At 38.2% G+C, this 18,061-nt stretch overlaps 1 protein-coding gene across 11 annotated transcripts in view; it reads right to left on the bottom strand.

Annotated features, from left to right (window-relative positions):
* INPP4B (inositol polyphosphate-4-phosphatase type II B) overlaps positions 1–18,061 on the bottom strand; it is a 313,515-nt gene that overhangs the window by 155,081 nt on the left and 140,373 nt on the right. For 9 of the 11 annotated variants that reach the window (XM_062637265.1, XM_062637263.1, XM_062637270.1 and 6 more), the window contains 2 exons: positions 12,927–13,045; positions 11,048–11,164 (listed from right to left, as the gene is read on the bottom strand). In XM_062637265.1, coding sequence (XP_062493249.1) covers positions 11,048–11,164; positions 12,927–13,045 — 236 coding nt within the window. Of the gene's footprint in view, positions 1–3,339; positions 3,540–11,047; positions 11,165–12,926; positions 13,046–18,061 lie in introns of those variants that run through there. The other 2 variants (XM_062637272.1, XM_062637271.1) reach the window with 1 other exon arrangement.

Here is an 18,061-nt window from a genome sequence, read left to right on the forward strand (position 1 = left end):
TGCTTGGCCAGCTACTCCCCATCTCCCACTCGCATGCCCAAATCAAATTTCAGCAGTCATGAAACAGAAAACAGCCAAACAAACTACTTCAGCGTGGTGTGTCATCTACAATAGCAATGGTGGTACTACCCTGCTATGCGCTACTAGATTGGTCATCTAGAACACACCTAGAACTGAGACTCTTGAGATTCTTCCTAGCCACCCAGTATGCATTTTGTATTGGAATGTTCGCCAAATACTCACCACGTCTCTCCTCCTGGTTTCTAGGAGAGGACTGGTAACTGATAAGCCCAAGGATGTCTTAAGACAATGAATCTCTGGACACAAGTCTCACACAGTATTGTACATACATGGAAACAGTCTTTCAGGAAGCCTCTCAACGGAACAGGGTATATGTATCTATATTTTAATTTACACTGAAAGGACAGTCTTTTTTCTGTTATACCCAAACCTGAAAGCCATTTGGGCATAGTTAATTAGAAACTTTCTTGTCACAGGGGTGATGTTATTTCAGAACAGGGTAGCAATAACTGGGCAGTAACTGAGAGATAATTTCTTGAGCAAGAGCCTTGCAATTACTTCTTTTTGAAGAGCCTCCAAGTTATTCCCCAGGAACAGAGGCAGTGAGGATCCATAGCTAGAACAAATCAAGGACCTCCATGCTTGATTTCACTAAGGCAGGTGTGTGTCAAAATCCGAGCCTTGCAAGCATCTCAAAGACATACTGACTGCTGCCTTCTACAGGAAATAAATCACATTTGTCCCACACAACACAGATTTTATCAGGAAGAACACTATCCTGTCCGAACTAATCTCACCAGAGAAATAGTTTTCTCCAAAACAAAACTTACAAATCTGCATTTTATGACAAAGCAGATCCATACAGTGGCTCATGGTGCACATGCTGTTGCAATCAAAGGAATCAGCTTTTATCACTCAATGCACCTAGAAAAAAAGGTTTAGAGCTTTTGATTGCTTCTGACACTCCCAGTAAAACTTCTAAAGGGTAAAGAAGGGAACATAAAACTGTGATCCAGTACTGCCTCTGGTCCTGCTCCCAGATTTTGGTGGAAGTAGTACAGACATAAACTTACTAGACACTAACACACCTGCCTAATTTTGTGCTAACAGATGCAAAACAGAGAAGGTAGTATCCTCCACTCTTCCTTCCGCGCCATAGAGATCCAGTGATTTCTTTGTTTTGCCTAAAAATAACACAGTGACAAATGCTCATATTCTTCTGTAGAACCAAAAACCTAAGCAATATAGGCAACAATATGTAACCATGAGACACACAAAGCAAGAACACTTCAGCCTCCACCAGAAATAATTGTACATTTCAAGTCATATCAATGTACTACACCAATAGTTAAAAAGTTTTCTTCTAATCCCACAAGAATACATACTCTAGTATTGGTACAAATGTACTACTCCTTGGTGTGCATGACAACAAACTTGCTTATCAACTTGTAGACAAAATAGTTTTTTTAAATTTCTTTCTAGTGAAAGCCTCAATTTCACTTGAATATGGCTCAGGTGTAATATTTACAGTCAAAACTGACAGAACAGTCTTTGCAAATTGGTATCTCTGGTTTTGTTCCAAAGTTACCTCAAAAGCTCTATGAACCATTACATACAAACCATTAAAAGGGTTGTTTTAAATACTGTGCCTTACTGATACATGCTGAAACTGGCAGAGAAAACTGGGGAAGAACAACAAAGATAGGGAAAGGAGGTATAAGGAAAATAGACAGTGTTCCCTACTCCAAATTGAAATTAAAAAAAAAAAATAAAAAAAAAAGGGAAAAATGAAATCTTACCAATATTGTTTGGATAATTGTGACTTGTAGCTTTTTCATTTCACATTAGTGAGACTGCATATACAACAAAGGATATAAGGATAATAAGACTGCAAGAATAAGCATCAACAGCTGCATGGTACTATAAAAAACTTCAACTATTCTTGCTTTAAAAATATCATAGCTGTGATGAAAAGAACTTCAGAGGGGAAAAAAGAAAAAGAAAGAAAAAATCCACCAAATTCGCAACACCCCAGAATGCTGGGAAAACACACCAAACATACTAAACATAATCCTACCTAATGTCACTGTGCCAGTGACTGCTTGACAAAGATCCATGACCTCATCAATGAGTAATAAATTCAAGGTGATGGAAGGCAGCTTACTTCTCAGTGAAAGGAAATCTCATATACCACAAAGTGCTGTAACACTACAAAGGAGTTGATACTGTGTGCACTGAAACTCTGAGTTTAACTGTTGATGTTTGTAATGTTCTTTCACATTTATGCTGGAGAGATTTTCAGAAAAGCAAACGCACTACACTTTGACTATGTTACCGACTGTATTTGTCCTTTGTTCTCTTAGTTTTCCAGCCAACACTGCACAAACTGCAAACGGTTTATTAAAAAACTGCATGTTAGAAAGCCAGATTGTTTTCCCCTCTTTTTATGATCATGCAATCCATGGTGAAGAAGACAAAATAAAGAACAGATCAAAACAAAATCCCCATTTCTGGCATGAAAAAAGGCAAGCATGGAGAATTTCAGCCACATGGGAATTTGCTTCTGTAGTATACTGCATAATGATTGCATAAAGAGGTTTTGATTACTGTAAAATTCAATGATACATGCATTTCTAACAACACTGGAATTCCTAAATGATTACATAAACCTTGCATGTTTATTCATCAAATATTTAAAGTACAGCATAATTCAAATCATTTAACTAGTTCACTACGAACAATTTATTATGCTCTTCTAACAAAAACTTGCTCAAGAAGATAGTCTCACGTTAAGTCCAATGCATGCAACTCTTTTTTAAATAAAATTATTTCCTCAGCTTTACTTTGAAAGTACAAAATTTCAAATGCAAACATTTCCTGGTGCAAATATATCCATAACTGTATAGAACACTCTTGTGAGACACATGGTAATGGAGAAAAGTCTGTTTTAATAAACTGAATTTGTTCCATTTTCCCAGTACACACAAAAACTTGAAAAGAAAAATCTGTTTCCAAACTGGTTTTAAGTGCCTGCTTTCGTAATACAACAGCTCCATACATATTTCTTTACATCCTTTCAATCCTTATTGCATCAAAATATATTAAGTATTATATTTTTGAAATATTTTTGCCACTGAAGGACTAGATTTTAACTATGCTGAACCTTTTACTTATTACATCAATATTGGTAAGTGCCTTTCTCTGAAGAGAGATAGAAGAGGTAGCTAGCAAAGTTAGCTTTTGCACAGGAGTTAGTGGGCCCCATTGAAAAAGCTTTAAATTAGATTTGAAGGGGAAAGGGGGTAAAACCAGGTTTACCTGACATAAGCCTGGGGGCCCAGTGTTAGAGGGATGGTGTGCTAGCAATGTCCTTAGGTCTGCCATCTCAGTGGAGGCAGGGGACAGAGATCTATGTGGCAGCAAAGACGCAATGGCTATTGATGTGTTAGAAACCACTGAAGCACCAGAGAATGGTCACATAGGAATTAGGGCTTCTCCCCCCAAAAAGGTGGGGATCAATAGCCCAGTTGAAGTGCATGACACCAGTGCATGCAGCATGGGCAACAAACAGGAAGACCTGGAAGACATTGTGCAGTGGGAAAACTACGACATAGTTGCCATCACAGAAACACAGTGGGATGACTCTGATAACTGGAGTGCTGAAATGGATGGCTCTAGACTCTTCAGAAGGGAGAGGCAATGAAAGAGAGGTGGTGGGGTAGCCCTAAATGTTAGGGACTGTTTTGATTATCTAGAGCTTAATGATGGCAACAACAGGCTTGAGTGTCTATGAGTAAGAATCAGGGGAAAGGCCAACAAGACAGGTATAGTGGTGGGAGTCTGTTACAGACCACTCAACTAGGAAGAAGAGGCAGATGAAATGTTCTGTAAGCAGCTGAGAGAAGTCTCACAATTGCTAGCCTGCATTGTTGTGGGGGACTTCAACTTACCAGACAACTGCTGGAAACACAACATAGCAGAGAGCCAACAGTCTCAAAGGTTCCTGGAGACCTTCCTGACTCAGCTGGTGAGTGAGCCAACTAGGGAAGGCACCCACTGGACCTGTTTGTGAACAGAGGACTTATGGGTGATGTGATAGTTGGAGGCCATCTTGAGCACAATGACCATGAAATGATAGAGGTTTTGATTCTTGGAGAAGTAAGGATAGGGGAGTCTGCAGAACTGCTACCTTAGACTTCCGGAGGGCAGACGTCAGTCTTTTTAGAAGACTGGTTGACAGAATCCATTGGAAGGAGAGTCTAGGAAAGCAGGAAATTCTTAGAGAAGGAAATCTTAAATGTGCAGGAGCAGGCCGTCCCCATGTGCCAAAAGATTAGCCAGCAGAAAGAGGACTGGCATGGCTGAACAGACAGCTTCAGCTGGAACACCGGAATAAATAGACCTTATGAACTTCAGCAAAAAGGGTGGGCAACTCAGGAGGACTACAAGGATGTTGTGAGGTTGTGAAAGAAGAAAATTAGAAGGGCCAAAACCCAACTAGAAATTAATCTGGCTACCTCTGCAAATAACAAATACAAATGCTTCTATAAATACAGTAGCAAAAAAAGGAGGGATAAGGAGAATCCCCATCCTTTACTGCAAACACAGTTACAAAGGAAGAGGAAAAGGCTGAGCTTACTTAATGCCTTCTCTGCCTTAGTCTTTCATAGTAAGGCCAGTCATTCTCCAGGTAGCCAGTCCCCTGAGCTGGAAGAGCAGATCATTCACCTTTCTTATGAAAGGGAAATCACCAGTGAGGACAGATCTTATCCTTCGAGTCATTCAAACATTCCCATGTTGCTGCCTTTAGTAGAAGAAAATCCTTCATGCTTGCAGTGCTGGGGCTGCCCATGAGGGCTGCAGCACCCTGCTTGACAAGAGCACTAGCCACCCCTCCTGAAGAACTGCTCCTCCAGTGTCTCCTCCAAGGAACACCAGGTCAAAGGCACTACGAAGGAAAGCGTATCAACCATTTGAAAGGAAAGAAGCATGTTCTTCAACCTGAGGTCGTGTTTTCACAGCCAGCTTGCTCCACACTTACTAAAGGAACACCATGCTCTTCTTCCTCTATTCACTGCTTTATGCATATTTCAGAGGAAAATATTCCAGCCTTCTATAGCAGGCACATGACTCTTGAACCCTAAAAGTCATCATTAGAAATGAGAGGGCAGTGCAATAACCACCTTGAATCTGTTTGACTATTCCTATGTGCTCCATGCCAGTCGAGCGAGGGATGGAGCAATGAATATCTATGAATATGCATACACAAGTACTCGTGGAAAAATGACACATCTGCAATCTTTTTGAACAGTGCTACAGAGATTAGAACAATCACACCTATGTTACCGAAATTCTTAGCTGGTTAAAATAAAAATCTACAGGAAAATGTTATCTTTTACTATTTGGCTCTTTTATTTCTAAGCAATTTCCAAGGCAACCCCTCACATTTTTACAGAATACAATTAGTCTCATCACTATGTAGTTCTACAGCAGTTTTCCAAAATGTCAGTTCTCAGAGCAAACCTTTGCCTCGTGTGAGGCAGCAGTAACACTTGATTGACAGAGCAGGTAGAAAAGGAAAAGAAAAATGGAAAATTAACAAATAGTAGATTACAACTTTCTGTGAAGATACAGCAATAGGGAGGAGTTTGCCTTAAATAGGAAAACAATAACAAGAGGGTATGAGAAATAGTAGGATGAAAAGTAGAATGCATTCAAAGAGAGAAGGAATTTTGGAAAGTCAAATCCTCCCATTGAATTTTCAAGGGCTAAGCACAAACAGCAGTAAGGCTACAAATGGACTTTAAGTCTATACCTGTAACTTTCCCAGTCCTGATGCTTATCCCCAGTTCTCTTACAGATACACTAAGATATATGAAACCTTATCTGTAACCCTCAGCCACTTCAAAGAAAGATTTTATTTCAATATAAATCCAAATGAAAGTCAGCAGTTTGAATTTCCCTTTATACATCCAGACTTTTTAAAAATTCTGAGAAAGACTAACAAATAATACTTCAGGTGGATTCCACATGCATGTGCCCAGAAGAATAAAAAGATCTCTCCCTCCCAGTATCTCTAACAATAGCATTTAGTAAGAATCTATAGTCTGATGCAAAAGGGAAACTACATCTATCAGCAAGTATGTATTTGTGAAAAAAAAAAAAATATTTACATGATGTTGAAGAGACACACGAACATCTGAAGCTTTACTGCATGTATTTCTGTTGGTAGGACCATGGTACTATACAGTACTGCTCTATTAAGAAGAATGAGATATTAAGAGTTTCTAATTTAAAGCAATATTTTCCTAAAAATCCTGCAGAGATTACAGTGACCAGAACTGAGAAAAGGAAGAATTAAGTGTTTTTTCTCTAAACAAAGTCAAACACTTCCAACAGCACTTTAAGTTTTAAAGAAAAAGTAAAAGCAGCTGGAGTAGTTTTAGCATTCACAAAAGGGAGGGACTGAGAGCACTCCAGTACAGGCAGAGTGCAGGTAGATGATGGACAAGCTTTCACATTTATTTCTGCTAATGCATTTCACATCCTGCTCTGCGGTGTTCCTAATATTCAAGCCATGGGGCCTCTTCAGCAGAGATGACAAACCACACTAAAGTGTGTGGTGGTTTTGTGATATAGATCGATGCCCACAAGGGAAAGTGGAATGCTGTCACTTCAGATTTGGCTTCACAACCAGACTCACAACGCATCTTTTAATGACAGGCAGTCTTCATTTCCTACTCATTCCAGTGTGATTCCATTTTAACAGAGATACTTGCAATACAAAGAAGCATGCAAAGAAAAACCTTTTGCAAATTTTCATTCATAGTAAGCAAGTTTAATAGAAGATTCAAATCTCACCAGTTAAAAGACATGCAATTTGAAGCCTAAATAATCTAAATTTTGACTTTATAACATACGTTTCCACATCTGAAGCTTCACTTTTATCCCTCCTCCTCTTAAAATTACCAAATTCATCTAACTTTATTCTCAGCGATTAAGAGAAAATTTGGGAAATAACAAATGCATGACCAGACTGTAGAATGCATAAATATTTCAACTGAATTTTATACATCCCATTTCTCCTTGCTTTCAGGAGATTGCACTGGAGTGGCTGTTTATATCTAAATGTGAATTCCAGTACTTATATTCATCTAAAGGAGATTATATCTACCTGCTGCTCTTTAAGGTAAACAGCAAAGACATCCATTAAATCAGTAACCCTAGTTAGGATATGGAGTCTCTCTCTCCTCTTGAAAATAAGGGGAAACTGTGAAGGGGTGGTGCAGAGACCAGACACAGAAAGTTGTCAACCAGGACAGCTTTTACAAGATCTTGTTGCATTAAAACACACATAATCCCACCACACAAGACACAAACATTTTTCAAACCCACTTTACATACAGAAAAGTCAGTGTAATGAGATTTTCAGACATAAATGAGGCAACAGAAGAACCAATCTTGTAAAACAAGCAAACAAAAGTCTCACCAGAGCTAAATGTTACAGTACCGTAAATATAACCACACTGCTCAACACAACGAAGTTCAGAATTCTTGCTGCAGGACACAAGTATATATATTCTAAACACAGAACAGAAAGACTGCCCTCTCCCAGATTAGACACTAAGCACTCCCTCCTCTTAATATAACACAAATTCATCTATTTTGTATTTCCTGTGAGTCTGTCACATGGCAGTGCTACCCGATCTGTGCTAAGCGGTATTTTCAAAGAGAATAAATCTGGCGACAGTTTTAAAACTCGCTAGACCAAACTTGCATGCTTACAGGAAAGATAAGAATAGCATGTCTGTGCAAAAGTAGTACAGAGGTGGTATTTTAACAGCATATGAGCCTCTAATTCCAATTTTCTTCCACACTTTTCTTGAAAAACACTTAACAGGTGTAGCTCCATCATTACAACAAAACTCAGCTATCAAAATCTTCAAGACAGTGCAGCTCAAGCTGGTGTAACCCAAGGCAGTACGGAAAGAAAATCGTGATGTAGAAACAGATGTCACTGTACATTTTTCAGAATATGGCATTACCCATTGCTTTGTATGCATGGCTCCACCGGATGTATTAAAATTACACTTCTTAACACACTATATTAGCTTCTTTATTCCAAATATATAGAAGTAAAGTAGGAATAGCATAGTCTTTATTAAAAGTTTCTATTTACACTGCATGGCAGCAATGCCAAAACAAAAATCTGGTTGTCTCTCACCAGGGAGTATCCACTTTCCCTTTAGCATTATGTGTGCACAAACTGAGCAGTATTTAATTCTTTCTGTATTACAGTAAACATCCAACAGGTTAAAATAAGACCTAATTCTTTCATATGGACAGAGGCAGGTTTAGCTAAAACCCAAGAAATTACCCTGTGATGCACCCACTGCCCTTTCCCTGCCTTTTCTAGTCTTCTATTAGCGGTAGTAAAATCCTGCTGAGTTTAATGCACACAATTAACTTCCTTTAGTTTCATTTTAATTACACAGGAAAAAAGAAAAAATAAGCATATATTTGTGATGAAGGATATTAACTACTTTGTACTGGTTAACTGAACTAACCAGGTTTAGTACAGCTCTGACTTTGTGGAAATTCCTATTACTGTAGCTTGTTGCCCAATTTTTGCAAAATATTTTGCAGTGTCAGATTCCAGGTTTATTCTGCCATAAGTGCTCACTTGTATGAACTCATGGAAGGTATGGAAGCATGGCCTAGATGACCAAAATGACCTAACAGTCTTGGATTCCCCTCCACCCCCAAGTGGATTACCTGGCTAAGAAATGGTGGGGCTACATGTTGTGGCCATAAGCTGTGGCAGCAATTTTTGAGAAACAAGAAAGACAGCTTTACTGTAGCATGGATCATCAGAACTCTGAAGCCACAGCACTTGGAACAGGCTTACTGCCAAAGGGACACAACCCATTTCGTGGGTCATGAAGCAACCATTAAGGTCTGTGCAGCTGCAGCTATGCTGGTAATGATATCAAGCTGTAGCAGATTTAAACCTTGACTTTTCCAAATCTATATATACCTCCAGACTCAAAAGTCACCTGAATGAATAGAAAAATGCAATGGCTTCCAATTATAGGAAAGTCAAGTTATTAGTTAGATCACTACTGATATTCTAGGATGAAAACAGAAATCCAAATATTGGCATAAATGAAGTCACAGCCTGGGTGGCCCAGGGTCATTCACACATGCTGCAGTCTACCTTGATTTAAATCTTATAGCTTATTTACATTTTTTCTTACCTACATCTAGTTGTAAGATGGCGAAGCAGTAACATCTTTCCTTATAAAAAAATATTATAAACTATAGATCTGGAATGTTTTACACAGGAACTACATAACTGGTATGAAAAAAAGAAAAAGGTATTCTCTCCTGTGACTTACAAGCTATGTTAATAGCATTCTCTGGGAGAGACTTCACTCCTGTATTACAATTTTAAGGAGCAGTTATAAATAGTTCTTAAAAGGTTTTAAAAACTTATCAAATTATATTAATTCTCTAGGCTAGATCTTGCCTTGTGTAAAAAGCAATAGAGAGGTCTGCCACTAGAAGAGTAGTAGTACAAGGATAACTGAATCAAGTACACTTTTTGCTTACAGATGGGATATTATCTTCTATCATCTGTCAGTCACAATAGAAACTGCAAGAGAAGGGACAAAGTCAAACTCCCTTCACTCAATTCCCCTATCTGTCCATGGGTGACAATTCTACTGAATAAACAGCAGATCCTATTTTAAGCCCCTGTAGTCTTAAAACATAACAAAAAATTAAAACATACACACTGTGAAAATGTGCATACATGCCTTTTCTCTGGTAATGCTTAAACAGAAAATATAACTTAGTCTCTAAACCGAAAGAAATATATAGATTCTACATCTAAAATATTCCACATATTTCCATTAAAAAAAACAAAAACAAACCAAAAACCAACACAGTAAGGAGACAGATCCAACCTGGTTGCTCACAAGAGTCCAAAATTTAAACAAATATATCAACTATTTTCTACCTGAAAAATATTAGAAATCCTCTAAACATATAACTTTACTTTTGCAAGCAGTTCAAAGACACTCTTAAGTTGTAAGCTATGCCTTTAATTTCCTTCTTATGGATAATGAATGCATATACAGTCATGACATGAGTTTGCACAGTCTTTAATCATACTGGGGGACAATTACAGATATGTAAAGGGCAGCTCAGCTAATAAAATACAGGTATCAAGGGCCATTTTTGATGCCCAAGAGAAAACTATCAGCTGGACTCCAGCTGCCACAGAAGAAAAACACACATTTCCCATAGGTCCTATGACATCTTTTAGCTCTATAAGGCTGTCTTAGATCACCTGGAGCACATGCGATGGCACTCAAGGCCTATATTTAGCAGTTACATCACTCAAACACTCCTGTTGACCTCCATATATTATCTCAAGAGTAACTGTTTCTCAGCATAAAAAGATGATGGTGAAACAAAAAATATGCAGTACTGGAACTCAGAATGATTTGCCTTTAGCAATGACACACAAGACCTTGGACTCTCAAACCAGTAACAGCAAGCAGCCACTGCAGACCTGCAGGTACCATCACGCAAGAGATTAAAATAAAGTATAATTATCTCTCTCAAACACCAGGTTACAGGCTATACCATCATTCTGGTGTGGGTATATATATTATCAGAAACATTTTCTGAAAAATTATTCACAGTGGTGTTATCTCTCTCTTTTGCATATGTTCTCTGCCATCAAAAAGCACAGAAGACTAATCTTTCATTTGCCAGGAATTCCTGTGCCGATTCGTGCAACCAATGAAACAGCAGCAAAGGGTCCATCATAAGCCTGGCTCTCTTTTTCTACTCTCTAACTTAACAACAAAAAATAAACTACATTTTAAGTATAAAAGAAGAGCAAAACCAATTCACATAAACCTATTTCCCCAATTTGCAAACTTGCTAAAGAGAGCCAAAGAACCATGTGGAATCGTCAGCACGATTTATGCAAGAAATGAAGCAAAGCACTTACCGTGTCTTGAGATTTATCTTTGACATCGTAGACTGTTAGTTTTATTTTAGTCTCCTCATAGATAGGGTATTCCGGTGGGAATGTCACACCAGTTAAAAACAGTGGATCTTTTGTACCCTGTGTAACATGAGTAAACATTCAGTAAGGTAACAGCTGTGCAATGTGTAGTGTTCCAGTGCAGATGTACAGAAACTGTGGGCTCTTTCAAAAACTTTGCTTCTACAGCAGAGAGATCTGAAAAGCTAAGTATTATCCAATCAATAAGAAAACTGGAGAACTTTAAAACTTTGTCAGGAAAGTTTCAAATGACTTTCTGGAAAGTTTTTCAACTGGAAGAGATATTAAGTGTTTCTGAAACAGAGACTAACAACATGCCTTTAAACAACTCAGCAAATATCAGTATCTGGAATACAACATGCAATAAACCATCCCTTTCTTTCTCGCACAATACTCTCTGAAAGTACCACAGTTTCATATTAATTTAAATAACCTAAAAATAAAACTTACACACAAACAAAAAAAAAAGAGATCTTCATTAAATCACAATGTCTACAGAAATGCTATGGAGACTCCCTGTATTACATTAAGCATTCTGCTTTGTGGGGAGGGGATTACACTACCCCTCTTAGGCAGCAGTGGGGCAAGAAAACATTCCTGTATTTTGTAACATGATTATATCTAAAAGCTCTACAAAGAGGTAACTATTATCACAGCTTCAAGCACACAGACAATTAAATGAAACATATAAAATGGTGCTTATCATTTCCTAATGTTTAATTATAGTTAATTTCCAAAGATTACCAGGCTAGTATCCTTAAATTTTTGTAGAAAACAGCTTTTCTGTGCCCCTTTCTTCCCCCTCCCCTAAACCCTGACTGTGAAGCTAAGAGCCTTGACACACCAAATTCAGGGATTTATTCAGATCTAGGACATTGTGTTAGGAAATGCATCAACTTCTATACATACATATATTCCATCTTCTGCACAACATCACTGCAGACAGTCTGCAATGAAACATCCTGATCAGACACAAGATACCTGAATTAAGCAGTTTCAGGATGGTTGATGGCTGAAACTATAACAATTTAATTAGTAGTTGGCTGAAACTGATCACACAAAGAGCTCATGAAATATTTCTACTGTATTTAACAGTTGAAAGAAGCCTTTGGCAAAACCCTGTGTGTGTTTATAATAAGACTTCCCACTTCTTAATGAGTCTCTCCAGTAAGTTAAACAAGTTACACCTACATTGCCTGCTCACACTTCATTTTCTCTGTGAACCATTTTTGCTGGTTTTGACACTTACGCTTATACAGCAAAGCAAAGATATAATACGTGATGCAAGACACTAATTATTTTATATAAAGTCACAGACATTACATACATACACTCCTTCCCTAATTTTAAAATATTAGGCTACTTCTAGAAATTGCAAAACATCAACTTTCCAATGGAAAAAAAATAGAACAAGAAACAGGATAACAGACCATACAATACACCTATGTTCTTCTGTAATTTAAAAATACTTTACCAACTCACTGCACTCTTAATTTAGTTTTACTTTGCACTGCCTTGTTCTTTCATGACAGTAACTATTCCCTGTTTCATTCTAGACTTACGTCTGGAGAACCGGAGTATTCTCTACATCTCTACTTGGAACAACACAGCTTTAATGAAAAGCCAAGTTCATTTCTAACTGTTTATCCTGGTTAAATGCCAAGAACTACAGAACACTCTTAGGTATGCTTTAGTAACTGCCAGAGTGTGCTTGTCTTACCTAAGACTATGCACTAACTTGTTTTATTTCTCATTCCCTTTCTAAGGAAGAAACGAGCTATTTATTAATCAACATGTTAATTGAATTAAGAAAGACTCTCACCTCCACGATTTCAGTGCTTGAATACCTCGTCAAAATGTGCTCTGCTGGATATAGCACTGAGACTTGTACGAATGTATTCAGCTTCCGATCACGGGTAGCAGTCACTAGATCCTTGCATGCTGGAGACAGTACAAAATAAAAATGAAATTCTCAAAAGAAAACTCTGGGAAAAAGCTGTCACAGGCACAGGACAAAGCAGACTAAGCGCCGGCTCCAGATCAGATCTCTAGAGACAAGCCGATTTAACAGAGGAAGTCCCTTGGAAGTTACTGACAGAAATAGGAAGTCACATGCTGCAGCACTGAACTGAGATTTCGTTTCCACTAAAAATACTTGCAGCTTCTGCAAAGCTCCGTGCCAGAGGCTCATCAGCCCCAGTATATGAATGTGCGTGCGCATACACACACACTTACACACACTGCAACATTAGGTAATTATGTAAACATAAGTACTTACTCCATTTGCCACAAAATCTCCCTTAGCAGCCTAATTTGATCATCTCTTGTCTGACAATTTTCACAGTACACAACCATTTTAAACACATTCTAAACTAGTTAAATGCTCTCAGTGATTAGGTTAGTTTACACAGTCTGATACTACATTAGGAACTTTTTAGTAGAATTAATCACTGAATAAAAATCTACGTAACTAAAAGCAGACAGCAAAACAACCAATTCTTTTGTCTGGCATATAAATTAGAAGAATAATTGTATTCTGGCTATGTCACATCATTATTAAACCTTATTCTAGCAAACAAGTATAGAGAAATTCAGCTCCTGTTTAATAATTTGCTGTTACCCTGGGCTCACTAATGCAGGTGACTGAGTTCACTCTTTAGACTAATACACCTCATCCCTTCTAACCAAAAGGATGAAAGCACCAAAATGGAAAAGGAGAAAAGAAACAAGTGCCCCATTAGCTGTTTTGCAGAAGGGATGTAGACTAACGAGGCATGCATTGGTTCAAAAGCAAAACCCATTCACCTTACATTCTTCAGCAGAGAAGACACAACAGTGAATACTGTGATAGCACCTAGCTAGTGCTTTCCGCAGAGCATCACACTACACTGGGAACTTAGAATCCAGAGGAAAGGAAAGCAAACCCCATGGGTTTGGAGAGGCTAATTGTCAAGAAAATGCTGTGAAATTTTCTAGGAGTCACTGCCAACCACGGGCTTCCTCAAGTGCACCTGACCTTTAGCGTTTTGAAAGATGAGTGATTATCTTCACAGCAAGCAAACCTGGCCTGATGAGAAGTCAAGGCAAGGAAAGCTCTGATACATACAAAAGGCCAACTCAGCTTGGTTTATACTTTTTTTTTTTTTTTTTGAGTGGGGGGGCTAGGGCCTGCTGCTTGAGGAAATAAAAGGAAAACTGGCTGAAGGTTTTACCACTCCTTCCATAACAGTTAAAAGGGAAAAAGGAAGCAACTAAATCTGATCTTCACTGAGCATTTTGAAGCTTTTGCTTTAGCCCAAACTCCCAATGTAATCTCTTGATAGACAGTCTCAAACTGACCCTATCATAATTTGGTGGTACAAGTAGGATAAGACAAAAAGGAAAAAAGAAGGGAAAAAGGAAGGGAAAACAAGAGACAGGAAACTTAGGAAAAATTAAAATAAATCTCCCCAAAACTCCACCAGTGACTCTGGCAGGAACCCTGCAGCTGAACTCTTGTAAAAGGTACTGGAGTATGTTGGAGATAAGTCCCTCATAAATAATAATTTGATTTACTTGTGGGATGTCTCAAATACATAAACTAGGTGTGACTAATTCCAATAGCACAGGCTTTTATCCTATTGACAAACCTTCAACAATAGGAAGATGATTTGCACTAAGTGGTTACCACCTTGGTGATATTTGAGCATAGGCGACGACTAATTTCTATGATAGCAGGACAATCCAGTCATTAGATCATTTTCCTGCAAGAAGGCAGCTTAGTAACACTATCTAGAATTTCATTGGGTACAGCTGACATGAAGATAATTCACTTGTATCTCTCCAATGGGGAGTATCAGCACAAAGTACCAGAACTCTTTAGAAAATCCTAGGGCAGAAGGATAAATGAAATTAAATAAAACCTCTGCCTACTTTGTCTCTATTGTGACATTGTGCTACTGCTGTTCACAACTATTTCTTCAGTTAGAGGGGATATTCGGTAAGGTTGATGCTGGCAGAGAAATGATTTGGTATGACACAGAATCTGTTAGTTTGAGCACAGTGCATCACTTCCCTTAAAAACAGCCCAACTGAACTATTTAACACAACATAAGGACTACTTTTAAGCTGATAGCAAAGAAAGAAGAAGTTTTTTTTTTTATATCCTCTTTATAGCCTGGCAAGTTCCACAGCCCCACATGGCATTACTGCCCTTTGAACTATTTTACTGCCAGTACCTCTGAAAATCTTAAGGCTTCTCAAAAAACAGCCAACACACTTCGGAAAAAGCAAAACATTACGTGGCTGTGGAAGTGGAACTCCAGCTACATGTTATATATTTAAACACATCCACTGGGCATTATTGACATACTATTCAAAAAGAAACTGTTGAAAACACAAACATTAAAGGCTTGCTAAGGCTTTTTTCTTAACTGCAAATATAGTACAGCAAAAGCAGGTAACAGTGTCAATGCATTTCCCATCATAACCTACAGCCAAGCAGACCATATAATAGGTCACACTAATACTTTACTATGCTTGAATTAATTCTGAAAAAATTCCTCAACAAAACTCAGTGAAATGAAGTGACAGCTTGTACCTACATGCCAAAAGTATATGAATCTACTCATTGTGACTGTTGACTCAGTGTAGAAGCTTGAATCATCCATTCTCCTGGTGATCCCATCTCTTCTAAGCCTATCAGCGTACAATGAATGTTTAAGAAAGAACGGTATTAGGGATAATTTATGCTTTTACATCACCAAAGAAAGAAGCTAAGATGACAGGAAGAGAACTCCTCTAAATATTAAGCAAAGAAGAAGAAGAAAAGACAGCAAAGTAATCACTACGTATAGAGCAAAATGAAAGGCTTCAGGGAAAAAGAATTGCTCTAGAATATATTTACAAATATTTATGTATTTTGCAAAATTCTGTGGTTTACATATAAAACTGTCTAACCATTTTAAATGCCTTAAAACAGATAACATTTAATCAACCATCCTTCAACATTTACTTTTCTAAAGAATAAAAGCAAAGAGAATATTGTTACGAACATTACTGTTGTTGTTCTACTATTAAAACTATAATACTATTCTTACATGAATCCCAGTAAACAAGTGCTCCTTGTCTATCAGTCATGCCTATACACTGACCTGTACATTCCAGTACCATTACAACGCACACAAACTATGTGTGCTGTAAATGCAAAATGCACAAGTAGCTGTTTGACTCTCGAGTCCTGCCACATTCAATATTTCACTAGCTTCTATGCTGCACTGACATGCTGGCTGTGCTCTTCATCCTTCTGTGAGCGTGTGTGCTCATGTAAAGACAACAGAGGAGAAAGACTAGTTACTGTTTCCTCAAAACTGGGCTATAATATAAACAGAGCAGAATCTTGCTTCACCGTTTCAGTGATTGATTCATTGGATCTGGGAGGATTTTCTGAAAACACTACTTCCATAGAGGAACAGAGCACAGAGAGAAAGATTGAAAAATCCCTGTGAGTATATGAAAATGAAAAGGGGTAAAGCAAAACAAAATACAGTGTGAAAATTCATCATCTACCTTCCATGGAACTGTAACAGTTCTGACCAGGCATTCAGCACTACTCCAAGTGCTAAGCCCACTGGAGCCAAAATAAATGAATCTGGTAGAGAAATGGGGAGATGCAGCATCTCCCAGAACTTAAAAAGGTCTCGTAGCTGGAGCAAACAGACATGGGCAGAGGGAGTGAAAGACACCCTGAGCTCAGAATTCACACAGCTGTTTGGGAAGGAAGCCAAGGACTAGCAAAAAAAAATGGTAAATGGCATTGAAATTGCAATGTTTATTTTTGTTAGTGAGGGAAACTACAGCACACTGGAGAATGTCTTCCCAGACTACAGATTCACACAATGCATATATTAGCCTACATGACAATTTGAAAGGTAGCTTTTCCTCTAATTGGTGACAGAAACACAATTTCCCACAGCTTCATCTCTCTCCATTTTCCAAACCAAAACTTATTCCAAGGGGCTAGCAAGGGACACAAATTAAGCACCACAGCCCCACTGTCCCCAGGGCACACTATTTTGCATGCTGTCAAAAGAGAACAGAAAATTAGTAGTATCTGAGGACAAGAGTCATGGGAGAAGCCTGTGTGTCTCACACACATGTATATGTGAACATAATGTTCAAAAGTTGTTTGGAGTTTTTTTCATTTCATTGGCATTGCAGCAGTGTTATTATCCCAAAGCAACTTAGTTTATAAATAATAATGTACAGTCTGTCTTGGTAGACTAATTAACTGAGGTGCAGCTATTCCTTAGGGAGCAAAAGGACACATTAAATAAGAGAACACTATATTCAGACCTGTGCTACATGCAGAACGCTAAACAGTACACCAATTTCCTTCCTCCACCCTGGGGGTTGTTGAGAAGCATGGGGAGGTGTACGAGAAGGAAGGGCACACCACCACTGCTTCTGTCTCTGCTGCGAACACACAGCACTAACCAAGCTTGCTGAAAAGAATACCTTCAGTAAGGCACATATAAAGGCTTAGGAATAATCCAACTTTAGAACACAGAGGAAAGGCTTTGGCCATACTTTTGAAGTAGGAATGTAAATACAGCTGCAAGAGGGATGAGAACAGGACAAAGATGTGTTCTTTGCATGGCAAAACATGCCTGAAAGCAAATGAGAGAAACATCTGGGGACTGGTATTAACACAGAAAGATGTTAATGAGCACCCCTCCAGATAGTGCTCCACAATAAATATTATTAATTAGTTTATCATAAATATTCCTAATTGGCCGTCCCATTCACATTTCAGAGGAATGCTTCAGTTTGCTGGTTGCTCAAGAGCACTTCTACCTAGGGACCAAAAGAACAGAGAAGCTATTCCAACAACAATTTGCAATGTGGACTCCCAGTAAAATTTACTGTAATACACTAAATATCAAAGGATGCAGCCACAGAAATTGTAATATTCATGTT

Source organism: Pezoporus occidentalis, unplaced genomic scaffold (assembly GCF_034315485.1).
Source record: "Pezoporus occidentalis ecotype Australia unplaced genomic scaffold, CSIRO_AGI_Poc_V1 ctg51, whole genome shotgun sequence".
NCBI lineage: Eukaryota > Metazoa > Chordata > Aves > Psittaciformes > Psittacidae > Pezoporus > Pezoporus occidentalis.